General features: G+C 42.0%; 3 protein-coding genes across 3 annotated transcripts; 1 reads left to right on the top strand and 2 right to left on the bottom strand.

The window, feature by feature from the left end:
- Positions 1-81: 81 nt before the first annotated feature.
- Positions 82-7,026, bottom strand: nuf2 (UF2 component of NDC80 kinetochore complex). The gene is made up of 13 exons (XM_063473230.1): positions 6,842-7,026; positions 4,679-4,753; positions 4,241-4,317; positions 3,611-3,672; positions 3,326-3,423; positions 2,935-3,008; positions 2,256-2,349; positions 2,094-2,156; positions 1,870-2,007; positions 1,644-1,784; positions 586-761; positions 321-456; positions 82-249 (listed from the first exon to the last, which is right to left on the bottom strand). Exons 1-13 carry the CDS (start codon positions 6,962-6,964, stop codon positions 142-144), a joined length of 1,365 nt encoding a protein of 454 aa, XP_063329300.1. The 5' UTR covers positions 6,965-7,026; the 3' UTR covers positions 82-141.
- Positions 7,027-7,575: 549 nt separating this feature from the next.
- ap5b1 (adaptor related protein complex 5 subunit beta 1) lies at positions 7,576-12,112 on the top strand. Its single transcript, XM_063474831.1, has 3 exons — positions 7,576-7,850; positions 8,216-9,010; positions 10,125-12,112. The coding sequence occupies exons 1-3, from the start codon at positions 7,713-7,715 to the stop codon at positions 12,012-12,014; spliced, it is 2,823 nt and encodes a 940-aa protein (XP_063330901.1). The 5' UTR covers positions 7,576-7,712; the 3' UTR covers positions 12,015-12,112.
- A 103-nt stretch (positions 12,113-12,215) lies between these two features.
- lg5h1orf50 (linkage group 5 C1orf50 homolog) lies at positions 12,216-15,654 on the bottom strand. The gene is made up of 5 exons (XM_063474832.1): positions 15,486-15,654; positions 14,665-14,780; positions 14,480-14,566; positions 14,270-14,401; positions 12,216-13,477 (listed from the first exon to the last, which is right to left on the bottom strand). Exons 1-5 carry the CDS (start codon positions 15,532-15,534, stop codon positions 13,292-13,294), a joined length of 570 nt encoding a protein of 189 aa, XP_063330902.1. The 5' UTR covers positions 15,535-15,654; the 3' UTR covers positions 12,216-13,291.
- Positions 15,655-16,743: the final 1,089 nt, after the last annotated feature.

Genomic DNA, 16,743 nt, shown 5'->3' with positions numbered 1-16,743 from the left:
ACGTGACAAAATTCAAGTTCATTAATGTACAAACTTTATTTATAGAATTTAAATACTCAGAAAGACAATGACAAGAGTAAAAAATAAACAAAAAACAACAGATTAGTAAATACAGGTTTACAAAAAAAAAAAAAAAAAAGATTAGAAGTTTGCAGACATCTTGGTTAGATTGAGTTTCAGGTCCATGGTGTGCATCTCAATCCTCTTGTGGAGCTCATCCATGGATGTGGACAGTGTGTCATAGAGAGCCTGGACACAGAAGGGGATCGTGTTACTCTCAAACTATGAATGAACAGCGAGCAGACGGGAGCTGCCTGTACCTGAGCCTTCTCTGTCTCTTTGCTGCACACGTCTCTCAGGCTCTTAATGCTGGTCTTCAGCTTCTGCGTCTCAGCGGAGATCTCTTGGATTTTGTCAGCCATCTCCTCACGCTTCTGGTGGATTTGGTCACACTGCCTGCAGAAAAGTTAAGTTTGGTTTTTATTATGTCAGTTTATCACATTTACATCTTTCGTAAATACAACGCTCTTGTGAAACTACCACATCATAAATCCTGCCGTTTATTAACTCCACTAAAGTTAATACCCCAACACTTCCTGAACGTGCTGCTCCTTCATCTCTCTCTTCTTCTGCCTGCGGATGTTCTGTTTGCACTCCTTATCCTGCTTCATCCCCAAAGCTCGCTTCAGCTGGCCTTCCTCCATGCACAGGTTCTTCAGCTCCTTCTGCTTCTTCTCATACTGAGCCATCAGCTCCTGGTGCTACTCATTCACACAAACCACATGGATACACAAATAAATGATCAACTGCACTGTTGAGTTTGAACTTTAAACAATAAAAACATTTTTTAAAAAGCTAAAAGACTTTAGCTCCTATTATATATAATAATATAGTGGTATATAAGGACTATATAGTGGTATATATAGTCCTTTGGCTGTGTCACATCAGGACCCAGTACAGAGAAGATTGAAAAGAGTTCAAAGCAAGTACAAATATGATTTTGGGCCTCAGTGCAGCTCATTCGTTCATCTCCTCTGTTTTTTTTTTATAAAAAAAAAACAAAAAAACAAAAAAAACTGTATTAGTTCCTCTCCGTTTTATCCCTCACAAACAGCAGATGGGTGGTGCGTCTGTGCTCAATGGCAGGAAATGCACAACTACAGGGCACTTCAGTAAGTACCAAAGTAAGCCAAGTGTCTTCATATTACTTTGACCTTCAATTTGTTTAAAGCAAAAACAATTTACTCAAGCATTGCAGCTCGGCAGCTTGTTACTGGATTAACAGGCTGATTGTTTTTGTGCTGCCGTCTTTTAATGAACTTCTGACAAGAAGAGAACTTCCCGTCAGTCACAGCTGGGCTGACAAGTTCTTCAAATCTCAATACCCAAACGTTTAAGTGTGTATACAACTACTTCCCGTCTCCATGCTGATAATAAATATGTCTGATATTAAATTAAATAGAACAATATACTACAACAGCACAGTGCATAAAAAAAGCTCATAGGCAGTGAGCAAAAGCTTCAGGAATAGAAAAGAAAATATCAAACAGAAATTACATAATTTTTCTTCCAGGTGTCCCACTCTGTACATCCTGTCTATGTGTGTATAGATAAAGAAGAGAGCAGCTGCTCTGACACTGTACCTCTTCCAGCCGCTGCTTGGTGTTGTTCATGCTGCTCTCCAGGTCCTGCAGAAGGCTGTACATCTGCTGGATCTCAGCCTCGGTGTGAGTCACACCCTGCACCATGTTCTGCAGCTCCACCACACGCTCGTCTGTTTCTTCCTGAAAACAGCCATCATACACGTGGATCACAAACACATCAACTCAACGCAGCAGCTTTTGGAGTCAAAGACTTTTCCCCACTCACGATGGAGTGCTTGATGTTCTTCACATTCTCCCTCATCTTCTCCATCTGGCTCTTCAGCTCCTCTGGAGACTCCACGATCTGAGACTTCAGTTTGCTGATGTCTTCCTTCAGGTTGCTGACATCTAGCTTCATCTGGGCCTGATGCACACAAACTCGCACTTATATTTGCCATTCAAAGCTCCGAGTGCACACAGACAACAGTGTAAAGTGCTCGGACAGTTTACCAGTTTCTGGGTCTTCTCTGCTATTTTAGCTTTCCACTCTGTGATGCTGTCGTTTTTGGCATTCTGAAAATAAAAGTGTTTTGTTTTTTTATTTACTGATGGCACACACACACACACACACACTACCTTTTACTACACTGAGCATGCTTCATCACCCCCTACCACTTCCTGGTATTCATGCATGGTGGTGGCCTGTAGCTCAGAGAGAGCGGCTGCCAGCTCATCAGCCTCAGCCTGTTGCTCTGGTGGGATGGTCCTGAGTTAAGGACAAGACAAAGTGCAGTGCTTAGCCTGCATAACTGTTCATTTACTCATAATAAAGAGACAATTGACAGATTATTAGTCAATCATTCTGTTGCTTTAAAAAAAAAAAAAAAAAAAAAAAGTCATACATTGTGCATTCCCAGACAGTGAGATCAGGAAATATAACACATGTCATTACTTTTCCATGTAGAAGCTCAGCCACATAAACTGTGTGGGAGATTCCTCTTGGACAGGGACCCATTTTAACACAGGGATCACCTGGTGCTCTCTGTCCCTTACCTTAAATATCTGCCTATAGTGGCACACGGGGATCGGAGTCATCTTTTCTTGTGAGTGAGACAAATAAAAATTCAGTCTGTAGTTTCTCATTTTGGGCCTAAGCAAAAGGAAAGAGTTCTGATGGAGCAGACAGCCTTGGATTAGCTCTTCTTTCTGGAAAAATTAGCAGCTGTCTCCACTAATGAGCATAAAAATGTTATTAAATGGTTGTGGCCTGGATTGTTTCAGGGATGGCATGTTTTTCCAGCCATACACCAAACAACACTGACAAAAGTCACAGAATCGTTCCTCCACTTACGTCAGCATCTCAATCTTCTTCTCTGCCTCCCTGATGCCTTTAGTATAAGCCTGCAGTCTGTCCATGTCTGCCCGCTGAAAACACACAGAGCAACAGTATTACTGCGAGGCTAACACACACATTGGAGTGGTATATAAAATAATCCAACGTACTGAACCTTCTTGCAAAATATTCTACTCTCATGATTAAAAGTGATTTGCAACATGTCATCTAAAGTCTTAGTAAACGGGTACAGTTATGCATATCGGAGTCATTTATGAGAACAAAATGTTGAGTTTAAAAGACTGTCTTGAAAAATTATCCAAGCTAGTTCAGTATTACAGAGGAGAGGTTCATCCTTTATTTTGCTCCCCATTCCACACAATTCTCCATGTTCCCCAAGAAAACATACAAATTTAGTCTGCTTCTCCAAGACGACCTCCATCCTCTGCTTTCTGAAGTGGAGAAAGTTCATGATGGCGCTCAGAATGGTTAGAGTCCTCTGTTTTTCTGGAGAAATCAGGTCAAGATCATCATCAAAGAAAATTGTACATTAAACACAATCTCTAAATTTGAATGTTTGGGAGATCTAGAATGCTGATAAAAAAATAAAAAACAAAAAGACATTTGAATGTATGAGGGGTATTTTATGCAAGATACAAACCACAAACTATTGAATGAAATCAGTGACACTTACTTGGAGCCAGCAGATCATTGAGTGAAAAATCCAACACCAAACACATAGGCAGAAACTGCCGCCTAGAAAGAAACGATAAACACACACACAAAAAAAACCCATTTCACAGTTGCAGTGTACTCTACACTTTGTTCCCTCATGTAAGCAAAAATATCTACAGTTTGAACCTCTCTGCTTTATTTCAGAGTGCAGGCTGCAGCACAATCATTTATTTCTCCATTTTACTTCACTATAGTGTTGGTGTGCATTTATTATTATTCAGTTATAGTTATGCATCAGTTAAGTTCCCAAAAAAGTTCCATGTGAACAAAATATGGGTTTATGAGATTTGCAGATTCATTCATTCTGTTTTTATCTACATTTTATACAGCTTCCCACCTTCTACTGAGTTGGACTTGTAATAGAAATATTGATATTTGGCCCCAGTGAACTAATAATAATGTAACAGGAGGAAGTCATATGATATACCATAGGCTGGCCAGGTCCTAATTCCCTACAGGATCACACTGTGTCATCAGTCTCAATGACTGTTGAATAATCAAGGTTACTGTCACTCATCACAGTCATCGTGATTGGAATTTCTGCCAACCAAGCGGCCTGATATCCCAGACAGAAAATGAGTAAACTCACATGCGTGTGTAGACACTCATGATAGCAGTTGCCCCTTCGTGATAGGCTGGATACTGAATGTTCTCCAGAAGCGGAACCTGTGGAAAACAAATTACAAATCCACAGACAAAAGAAACATCAGCTGCTAGCTGAACATGTTGCATTTGCTCTCACATCAGAAATTGACATTCATACACTCAAAGGTTCTATAATGTTTCTGTCAGTGATAGCATATTCACTGCTATGAAGACAGATCACACATATCCATTCAACTACAGGCACTGCAGACATAAAGGCTTGGATGCTGTGTGTCATATTTGAACACATTTGCAAAAAGGTCACAGATCTGCAGAAAAGACATCATCATCATCATCATCATCATCATCAAGCCAACTAAGAGAAGCAACATTCACTGTGAGCATTTTAGAGCAGAAGCGGAATTTGATATTTCTCACTCACCATGGAGTGGCACTCAGGCCTGAAACGATACAGGAGATGCAGCACTCTCATGTATAAGGTCTGAACTGCTTCTGGCTGTAAGAGAGGAAAGCGCTCTGTTAACGATCTTTTTCTCATCCTTTATCTTATTCGACACTATAATGTTTCCACCTGAATCTCAGGGTACTAAAAGACAAAAAGACCGAGGCTTACATTCACTCTTCAGTGTCCAAGAGTGCAAGAAGAGGTCCTCCTGCTACCCCTGAAATCTTGTCTCTCTTTGAGACAAGATTTCAGTTTAAGAAACAAAGGGCAAAGTTTGTTCTGTGCAGAAGTAATGACCTGGGGTCAGGGCTCTGAATAAAGAGTATTTTCATTATTTGACTTCTTTGTAAATGTGACTGTGACCAGAATAGTTTCCTGTTTTACAAATTTGGTTAGAGGGGTCGATTGCTCTCAATTTTTTTTGCCATTTTTTTTTTAATACAGTAACTTTGAACGATTCAAAATAATGCTTATTTATCCTATACTGGACCTTGCTGAAGTCCCTCAATTTATCTTCTGTCTGAAACAAGCTATTTTAACTTCCCTTACTTTAAGCCAATCTTCTTTTGATTGGCTGTCCCTCATAAACAGGCCTGAGTAACTGAGATGACCATATTAGTGCTGTCTGCTCTCAGTGAGCTTTTGGCTCACAGGGATTAGTTGTTCACATACCTCAATATCAAATCCTGGCCATGTTTAATGTGAGCAGATAAGAATGGAACAGTATCCAAGGTGTGACTAAAAAGGTCTGAGCTGTTTTCAGCTGAAGCAGCTTGTTTCCAAAACCGCACATCAGGTAAGGAGTAAGACCAGAAGAAAAACTGCCTTTTTCCCTTCTCTCCAGCTCTTAATCTTGGGCGTACAGATTGTTGATATAACCCCATACATACTATGGGGTTATATCAACAATCTGTACGCCCAAGATTAAGATTAATCAGTACAGGATTCTACAAAGTGAGAGGTTACGTGGAAATAATGAGAAATGTGGCGTTTCCAATTCAGTAAAAGCAGTGTAATTTTTTTTGTGCCTATACCCACACAAAATCCCACCACACTGGACCAAGTACAAGAGGACATGAAAAGACTTTCACTGTAAGACCTCAAATGAGCTGGCACCACTTTAATCAGTTCAGATGTTCAGCAGGAGATGATCTTGAATATGAGACCATACCTAATAAAACAATAATGAACACCCGATTCTTTACTAGAATCGGTTTAAATGATCAATTGCAAAATCGGTTCAATCAGCAACTGTTTCCAGATGATTCATGCAGAAAATAAACAATTCAAAACCCAGTTGTATTCTTTTGGCTGTTATATATTTTACTGTATTTAGATCGCCTCTTTGCTGAACATTGAAATTGTGGGCAGTTCACTCATCATAATGACCTCAGCTCTATCCACCTTCGTTTCTATGGACAAAGAAAAAAAAGAGTATTTTTTTCTGAACAAGACTTAATGCACAGTGAGTTATCAGAATCCCCCTCCCCCCAAGAACTTCGTGAGGAAAATTAATACTTGAACAACTCGTCTTTAACATTACAATATTAACATTTTCTAATAATGATTTATCTATGTAACACAGAACAGCATAATGCAGTTAACTCGGCTCCACTTTTACATTTAAAAATATGGTATATTATGCTATCATAAGTACAGCATAATATTCTTAAGAGATTTGTGTAACAAAACAAACTGTCATGTCTCTGCATCATGTCAACGTGTCAATTGTGAAATCAAACTAAATACCTTTAAAGACTTTTCCAAGAAGCTTCTACAAAATTATCCTCTGCTGTGTTTCTCCCTTTTTTATTTGCATTTATCCACGACAAATGAATGAACCGCGTGAAACTTTAAAGAGGGTTTGAAAAGACGAACTCTAATTACCATTAAAATAACAGTTGTACATTATACTATCTCTATATACAGGTGAAGCCTTCTTAGATAATGGAACATACATATTAATTTGGCCCGTAATACCAACTCTAAAATCATTGTCATTTACCTTTCCAGCCAAATGACAATGAGCCCTTCCAGCTCATTATGTAATTTGCCTTTCCAGGCTTTAGTTGTTTTTTTTTTTTGAACCGCGGAACATTTTGTAGGTAGGTAGAATCTGTAACACCAAGCGGACCTTACCTTCGGATGAGGAGTCAAGTCGCTCTTTGTAAAGTGTTTTGCTTCTTGACCAGTGAGAACTTCAGTTCGATAAAAGTTCACTATCGCATCCGCTGTGTATACAGGAAAAGTGTTTTCAGTCATTGTCGCAAATAAATTGGAAAACTAAAGAGAACGCAAAGAACTGAAACGTCAACTCCAGCCAACGGATGAAATTGGCGCCTTCCTTTATTTGCAGTCGGTAGATCTGATTGGTCAACTTCACTTCTTCCCTTGTGAGTAAAATATTACTTTATGTACTGGCGCCATCTAGCGCTTAAACCAATTGAACAGTAGAAAATTACAACTATAATAATAATAATAATAATAATAATTATTATTATTATTATTATTTTCTGGGTATTTACATGATGAGGACCTTCAGAAAAATACAACAACAAAAAACAAACAAAGAGACAAACAAGAACCCTGCAGTTAAGATGTTGTCAATGTGGTGGCGAACTAAAATTTACTGAGGCACTGAGCTTAGTTGACTGGGATTCTACATTCAGTGGCTGTGTCCAAATTTAAGGGTAGCAAATTCAGGGGTAGGGTGGGTCTTTCGAAGCATGCTATCCCTGAATTTGGACACAGCCAGAGATATGCCTTGGGTTTAAAATTTTTTTTCTTTGGATATATCCTCCAAAGCAGCAGGGGGCGGCAAATATGACACTGCAAGTATTAAATGTGCGCGTGACACAATACGGAAACGGCAACTATCAACAGTGGATGCTGGATGTTTGCGAAGCCTGGTTTCTTTAATTCTCAAAGACAACTTTGCTAGCAGCGGATTTCAGTAACAGTTCCCGAAATGATAACTTGCAAGCCGATAAAGTTTTGGTTTTGAGAGACAATGGCGACGAACTGGGCCGAGAGGATTTCTGCTTTCTCCCGCAGACCGTCCGGCTTCCTCTCCGGGACCACCGCGGAGGCTTTCCTGGCGGAGTTGCTCCGCGAGCTCCGCGATGACAGAGCCACTTACAGCGTTAAGGTAAATATAGTGAACAGAAAGCGTCGGTATTGTGTCAGCTGGCAAACATGTACAGTGCAGTGTATCATATTTATTGTCTGTTCCCTTATTTCACTCTGGGACGTGTGTACCATAGCCACTGACACTAAATTAGCTGTGTTTGACGCTCTGCATTCACAAGACAGCAACGAGCAAACTCTGTTGTTTGGTAGCTTTGGGAGAAGCTTGGGAGACGTTTGAAAATGTAAAGCAGTAACATATATGTGACTGTACTTACAGACTTAATGTTTTTTTTTTAAGTATTTGTGGCAGTAACCTGGCCAGGCCAGGCAAGCTAATGTTTTTGTGTGCAGTGTTCTTATCTTCTTTGTGTTTCCCACTCGCAGATCCTCCTGCTATCGCCGCTGTGTGAGCACCCGACCCTGCTGTGTTGTTCGGACTCTGTGGGTGAGGAGACAGCCCTGGAGCTCATGTCAGTATTCGCCCAGTGTCCTCCTAAGTCTGTCCAGTTTCGTTGTCACCTCCTCCTGGCTCTCACCTCCGTCCTCATCTGCACTTCCTGTGTGAAGAGTCACTCCCGTGCATCTCTAGACTTTCTGGATGTGCTCCTTCAAATAGCCCAGGACACCAGCGACATCCATACGGATGGCAGCCAGCGTCCTCTTCGGGCAATAGCCTGCGAGTGCCTGCGGGAACTGGAGGCCTGCTGCCCCGGCCTCCTCTCCCAGCGCCTTGAGCTCTTGGGTGGGCTCCGGCAGCAGGAAACATCGAGGCTCCACCAGGCTTACGCGGAGCTTTACACTCTGGTGTTAAGAAATGCCATCTATCAGCTCACCCAGGATACAGGAGCTGGTGCTGAGCACCTTAAAGCCCTTCTGGGAGGGAATACATCAGCTGCATGGGAAGCAGACCAGGAGTCAGGCCTGGCAAGCAGCAAGGACTCAGCCATACTGTCTTCTCTCATCCTGGGACCCATGGGTACAGTACCAACTCTGCACACCGGCCCTGACTGTAAGGAGCTGCGATCAGTCCTCTCCACCCTCCTGGATGACTCCTACCTGCTCACTCCTCTGTGTCAGGCTACACTATTACATAGACTGACAGAGGTGGTTGCCATGGTACCTGGAGTCCCTCCAGCTATATTCAGGACTCACCTGCTGCGGCTCCTGGGCACGAGTGAGGTTTGTGTTACATGGAATGAATTGAAGGGGGAGGGGAATCAGTAAAGGATGGAGTGCAGTGATTCCTTAAAGCAGGAAATGAGTTGGCGTTTTTGCACTTCTAGTTCCTTGTTTATAATCTGACTGGGTCTTTGGTTAGACGGCTGAAAGTTTGTGGTTAAAAGTCTTTCAGCATTTGCATGTGTTGTTCTACAAGATAAAAATATGTTGGTGTCTGTCCTGAACTTTGAAGGTACCGTCATTTTTTAAAGTTATTTAATAGGGGGAAAAAAAGAATATTATACTCATCTATATTGATTAGTGTGTAATTACGTCTTCCAACAATTTGATGAGGAAACCACCCTGATCCCACGACATATTTTGAATAAATCAAGTTTTGCCTGTTTGCCTAGAGACCAGCCACATACGTAAGACGTCAAAGGCGGAGGAGAAGAGAAATAGTAGTTGTTTGCATGTTGTGGAGGAACATTTCAATTTATTCCTGCACCTTCGGACTCATTATATGAAGCGCCTTACATGTTTTATCGTCAGAGAAGGGGTCACTCCAGCAAAGAAACAAAACACAACAGAAAGCGAAAAAACCACCACTATCATAATAAAACGACACCCTCTTCCTCCTCACCTCGAGCCTCATGTTCTGAACTGAAGTCATTTACATTTTATGACCTGATTTATTGCCAAGTGTTACTATTCAAATATGTTAACATATAGTGTATACAAAAATGTGCTTTTTACACAAACACCACATAACGCCAGTGACACAGCTTATATTTCATGGTTTTGATCTCTCTTGACTAAAACGTGTTCTACAGCAGCCACCGTAGTGAGATTACATACTTGAATTAAAGGTTAAGAAAACAGAACTGAGGTGCGTGGAATATCCACAGGCCTCATCGTGTGGAGTATAGGGCTATTGTTAAAAGAAGACATTTTTCTGTATCAGCCTGATCGTTTCAATTCAAAACATGATTTATTCTAAAAACTTGTTATTGATTACTGCCAAATATGCGTCTTTTGTTTTATTTATTTTTTTTGATAAAAAAAATTGCCTTTCCCTTTGGTAAGTTTTGGGATGTGATCAGTCTGATTGTTTTGGTGTTTTTCATGCCGTCAGGTGAGCCTCCTTCACGCCACTCTGCTGCTGAAGTGTGCCTTCACAGACAGCCTGTTCAGCTCTGAAGACGAAGCCTTCATCCTCAAACGGCTGGTGGTGCTCTCCCAGCACCTGCTCCTGAGCACGCCTGAGAAACTCTTCTACATGGACTGCATCCTGCACTTCCCGGAGAACCGGCCCATCAGCTGTGGCGACGGTGATGAGACCCTCCCCGTGCTCCTCACGCCGCAGCTCGCTTCAGCTCTGGTGCCCACCGTGTTTAATGACAGCGCCACCCTGCTCGCCCGGTTCAACATGCTATCCCTGGTGTACCTGGAGGAGGGGGAGGAAGGCCAGGGAGGCCAGGGGCTGGCCTACCTCTACGAGCACCTGAGCTCGCTGCTGAGCATGGTGGATAACGGGTGCAGCAGAGAGCTCGTCGTCACCTTCTTCAGAGCGGCCTTCCTTTTCCTGTATTATTTCTGCCACATGGAGCGCTACTCCAACGACCTGACCAAGCAGCTGTGTCAGCTCTACCTCAACCACACCAAGCTGGCTCCACATCTCATCAACCTGGCTGACCAGACCCAGGACAGACTGTCTGAGTCCAGCTGGTCTGTGGGGCTCCTCAAAGCTCTGCAGAGGGTCATTACTGAGGCTCCGCTCACCTCACACGACCTCAGCCGGCACCTCAAGATGCTGGCCCGAGTGGCGGAGGAAGGAGAGATCATCCAGCAAAGCACCCTCACCTTCCTCTCCAGCATCATCACTCCATCGTCATCCTCGTTGTGCACAGGTGGTGATTGGCGTCTGGGAAACGACATCCTCAGGGTCTGCCGCCGTCTGCTCGTCCACCCAAGTCTGGACTCGCTGCTGACTCCTCTGGCTGACGTCCTGCAGCTCCTCGTCTGCCACTATGCAGACATGGAGATCCAGGACCACGCCCGTCTCTACTACACCCTCCTGACCACGCTGTCAAGGGAGAAGCTGGCTGGGGTGTTGGCACAGGGCATGGAAGAGGGAGGGCGTCAGGTCAAGAAGCAGTCACTGTCCTGCCTCATGGGTGAGGGGCTGACGAGCACACTGACCATCCAGCAGACAGAGAGAGCTGTATTCAGGCTGATCGAGGCCCCTCCTGAGCCACGAGCAGGAGACATAAATTCAAATGAAGTGGAGAAAGGCCCGGGGGAGGCGAGTGCATCGGTGGAGGCCTACAGAGAGCAATTCAGTGACTCCAGCTTTGCTTCAGAGATCACCTTACAGTACCAGCTGGTCCACATCAACTCTCACGACTCCCACTTTGATCAACTCTTCAGCATCCGCCTTCACTTCAGCCTCACAGACCATCACTATGAGGAGCTGGGCGACATCAGCGTCCCGTGTCTTCTCAGAGAGAGGCCGTCGACCATAGTTCACCTCACACTGAAGCCCAGGAAGCCTTACCCCACCAGCCTCCACGCCAGCGCCATCTTCACCTCCCCCGATGGCCGTACATGGCACACCACCCTACCTGACATCCATGTGGCTTTCCAGCAAACTTTCCTGCCTCTGCCTGTCCCCTCAAACTGGGGACGAGGCGGCAGACTGAGCGTGTTCGAGGGTTTGTGGGACGAAATCTGCTCTGAGAGCGGAGACACTGCTATGAGCCTATTCTGCTGCCAGCTGAAGGAAGCAGCTCTAAATACACTGGTGGAAAAGCACTTCCTCCCCTTCCTTATATCAGACCCGTCACATAAAGAAGAATTCAAAGTGCTCTTCTTCCTCCCACCACGCTCTCACATCCTGTTGAAGGTAAGCTCAGAGGAGGACGCCGTGCACTTCAACATTGCCACGGATAACTGGGAGCTTCTGTCACATATTAACTCTTACCTTCTAAAAATCACATCATTACAGGAAGACACGCTCAGCTGACTGTGATGGACAATAGTGGGCTGATTTTTAAAAATGGAAATGCACTTTTAACATCCATATTTTTCAAAGTAAGATGTAAACGGGACTGACTGTGGACAGTTGATTTAAAATGAAGAAATTGCACTTTGATTTTGTTGATATGCAATTAAACAAACATGAAATGACAGTTTTTGCAATTTATTTTCCGGAGACAAAAAAATCTCATCTTTACACTTTTATTTTATTTTTAAGAAAGGCAATTTATAACTTATCAGTGTGCAAACTCATCAACCAGATAATTAACCATTGTTGCCCTCACTTCTGTACCAGTAATGCAATTGTTTATATTAACAGTGGCCATATTTGATTACTGTACAGTGATGCTAAACAGTAAACTAATCATTAGGAACATCCCTAACCCTGCCATGTATTAGCCATTGGTCTAAATATTGGTAGTGGTCTTCTTTTTTTGGCTGAAAAGCTAGAAAAAATAAAGACACTGGAGAAACATGCTTCAACCACAAGTGTTGACATTGTAGTTTGTCCACTAGAGGGCACTGATGGCAACGCGTGTTTGAAATGCCACAGGGACGACAACCAGCTGACTCATGCAGTCAGACCATAAACAAGTAAGCTGTCACATTATCCTAGTCCTCACTCATAAATAACTACACATAGCATGTTTGGGAAATTTCTTTTGTGTGCATGAAAGAAAAATATTGGATTTTTTAATCACCATATATCAATATTGACTTACAGTCGGGCTTTAATCAAGAGCCCAAGTTTCAAGAATACAGCTGGATAAGGTGCCTTGTTTCACCACTAATGGTGCTAAAAAGCTAAACCTTTAGGAGTGGTTCAGTTTTTTCTTAAACTCTATGCTAACTTGGAATTCTACTGATAAATTGCAGACTGATGCTGTACTAACATGAGACGCAGACGTACAATTCCTTTTGGTGAGAAAAGCTGGATGTCAGCTTCTTGTGTTTTTGGATAAGCTCTGTGGTGCAGCTTTATATCTGATCCTCGTGCTGAATGTTGGTGGAATATTCTGCTACATCAGTTCTAATAAACATTCTTATACAGTAAAGGTGTCCAGACACAGTCTATCAGAGATTTGTGTGTGTGTGTGTGTACAAACATAAACTAAACAAGTTGTGTCCTTAAGGCAACATAAGAAAGTCGGTGAGGCTTTTGTGACTGACATGAGCAGTCCTGGAATCCTTTAAGACTAGCGTTAGCATCTGACTCATGTCCTTAAAAAAGCCCAGTGTGTACAAGTTGGAGCAGTCCGTTCTTTATTCAGTGAGGCCTTTGAAGTTGGGTCCTGTGTACGTAGGTAAGGCTGTCTGCTGGCTGACGAGTTTGTCCATGATGGCGAGCTCCGCGTCTCTCTTCTCCACCTCGTCGAAGGGGGTCCACGACATGTCGTGTTGAAGTTTGAATGCACCAAGAAATGGGTGAGGGGAGCTTGGACCCCATTCCTGTGGAGGAGAGGAGAGGACTGATAAATACAATATGTTTGAGATCAAAAATCCACCATGAAGGAACCTCTCTTCATTGTCCTTTAGTTTGCTAACGTTCAGCACATCAAAGCCTGCAATACGCACAGCTTTTCTTTATGTTTGTAAAATGATTTCATGTAAATACAAACTGCAGTCCAGTGAGGTGATGTAACAGATTCACTTTTTTTTTTTTTTAGTCCTGTTGTCATTTATTAGCCACATGCTGCTTTACACATAATGATTTCTAGACTCGGGTTACAGTTTATTGGTGTAACGCTGGTATCAGATCAGTACTTGGTTCGGGCAGAAACCAGGAGCTAAGGAATCTGTGTCGAATAAGAAAGAAAAGAAAGCAGCATTGGCGGATCTCTAATTTACAAACAAACAAAAACGTAGGAGTTTTATCCAAATTGGATAAAATTGTAAAAAGCTTATCCTGCTACATTTTTTTAACAAATGTTTTACATTTACAATTGAAAAAGTGAATCTTCTTAAAATCAGTTTGTGCTTCCAAAACATCCACAGCTGCAGCATAACCAGCCACATCCAACCTGAGAAACCTGATCATCTGATTTATCAGCTCCCTTCTGGCTGCACGACCGTTGAACACTAACACACAGACGTGCAGCGTCACGTTGAGTATTCACGTGTGTGATGTAACGGCTGCTGTACTGGAGTTTTGTAAGTTACAAAACTCCAGTACAGCAGCTGTTACAAATTGTAACTGCTGTCAGTCTGGGCTGACATAACATGAACAAGGCTGGTGCCTACCTTAGGAGAGAGGATGGAGAAGTATTTCTGTCCCGATGGTCTCTGATAGAGGTAGTAGATGTTGCCTGGCTTTTTCACAATGTTACAGGCAGCGTGGTGCAGTTCAGAGTCTCTTTTGGCTTCTTCCAAAGCCTAGCAGAGAAGCAAAGATGTTGCCTTTAGATCAGAGCAACGTGACCATGCAGCTCATCCAGCCTGCACGGCTCTTACCTTCCTGGCCTGCTCCTGCAGGTATCTGATCTGGTCTGCAATGACTGTCAGTTTGTTGCAGGCGTTGGCTTTTACAAACTCATCTCCCTGGAGGGAAAAACAAAACACATATTCAGATATAACACATATTCATTATGAGAATAACCTGAAAGTAAAAAATAACAAAAACTGAGTCCAATCCACACCTTCTGGACTTGCTCTGCAAGGGCAACCAGATTCATGGGGTCTCCAACTCTGTTGGTCTGGTAGGAACTAACCAGTTCCAGCCCACTGGGAGCACCACTGCTCTCAACCAGAGTCACTGCAAAAAAAAAAGAAAGAAAGAAAATTGATTCATTTATTTTTTTTGGTAAAACTACATAGTAAATTGTCTTTTATTAAGTCCAAATAACCAACCCCTTCTGACATCGGTTTCTTAAATATGGTGGTGCCTTCATGGCACATTTGAAAATCTGCTAAATAAGGAATTCATTGTTTTTCATTTTATTTTAATTTTTCAGCTTACACACTTTATGTAAACACATGTAGCCAATATATTTATTGTAAATTAGTATTTACTACCTAAACGTAAGGGAGTATATAAGCCTTTCATATCATCCCTTACCAGTCATCCCTAATAATGATGACTGGTATTACAGAGGTTCATAGTAAAATAATAATCAACGTTTCAGAATTGCAGTACCTTTGTCTCGGCACATTTATTACAACTTTCTAACGTCTAAACGGCACAATTCAAGTTTTAAACTATATGTAAAGACGGGGTTAACCCGCTGGACCACGCAGACTGCACTGGTTACGCATGTAATGTAACTCTAGAAAATGCTAACCCACACGCTCAGCATGAACTTGAGTGTCTAGTTGCGAGTACGGTTCAGTTTTTACAGAACAACAGAAGGTTAGCTCATGTGACAGTGCGTACAGTCAGATAATCGAGAAAAAAAGTTCTGCGAATATAAAAAAGGGTTCACACGAGATTTGTCATCAAGTAAGTGTGTACATGTGTTACCTGTTGTGGCTTTCTCGGGCTGGTTAGGCAGGCTGACCGTCCTGTCCATGTTGTCTTCCTTGAAGTTTTACTACAAACTCTCGAGTAATATCAATAATCATAACCTGTCTGTAGTCTGTCCACTTGCCTGTTTTGTAACCAACTCGTATTTAACTAAAGATACTGTAGGGATCACTGGGTCCTAATCTCCGCCCCGTTCTGCTCAAAATAGTTGTCTGTATTTATGCCTTTTTAAAATACATTTAATTATACAGTTAATTTTATCTTACTAGTGACTCTTACTTTGTTTTGTTTTAATATAATTATGTATTGGGATTAATAATTATATAAACTTTTATATTCTGTATTTTGTACTTCACTACATTTGCGCTTGTTCTTTCAGGCTCTCAAATAGCAGGTCGACACCAGACAGAGCCTTTAAACATGAAGATATGTCGCTGTTAAGAAATATACGAAGTTGTATAATAGTACACATAAAACGGAAGCTGTGCTCCAATTTTCACTGTCATTGAGTCAGACTGCACTTAAAAGCTCCTAGCTAAAGCTCACATTAAAGCTGACACTTTCACTAAAAGTTGTATTTTTATTGTTTTCGCTCTAGCTTCCTCGCGCATACTACGTCCCCCATAATCCATTGCGTGCTTAGTTTCATTTTTTTGGTAAGTGAACATGGAGCAATGAGCACGCAAAAGTGATTTTTTTCTATTGTGACAAAATTAAAATCCTCTGTTTCTCTTTATTATTTTACTATTTGCGCAAAGTTATAAATAAATACAACAAAAATAAAATTACACATCGTCTGCACGATTCGATGATATTCTTTGGCCAGCTTAAAGCGGTGGAACAGCGATCTTGATTATATAGAAGAATGTTAAGCTTCACAATATTCTGTGACACATTTCAGATGTACTGCCTATCATGCTGTTTGGGAATTCTCTCCCAACATCCAGCATCACAGCAGTACGACTTCATTAACAGCTTCAGTCAGACACGTTGAAAACTTTTAAAAAGTACATTTTTAGGCCATTGATGGGCTCTATCAGTGGCCTATAATACGATTTTTAGAGTTTTTCCACAGACTTCAGGTTTCTTTGGGTGTCGTGTCTTCTCCTTGCCTCACCAGAACCTCACTGCTCTGTTCCTACGCACCAACAGCTGTATTTGGGAGCCTGTGAAAGTGAATGAGGACAATTCCAAACAGATCCATCAGTGGAAAAAAGCAAACAGTTAAAAGTACAGTTTTCATTGGATAGTTGCC

This window comes from Pelmatolapia mariae, linkage group LG5, assembly GCF_036321145.2.
Source record: "Pelmatolapia mariae isolate MD_Pm_ZW linkage group LG5, Pm_UMD_F_2, whole genome shotgun sequence".
Classification (NCBI taxonomy): domain Eukaryota; kingdom Metazoa; phylum Chordata; class Actinopteri; order Cichliformes; family Cichlidae; genus Pelmatolapia; species Pelmatolapia mariae.
Note: the sequence above shows the minus strand (reverse complement) of the source record. Positions and strands in the feature narration are given on the sequence as shown.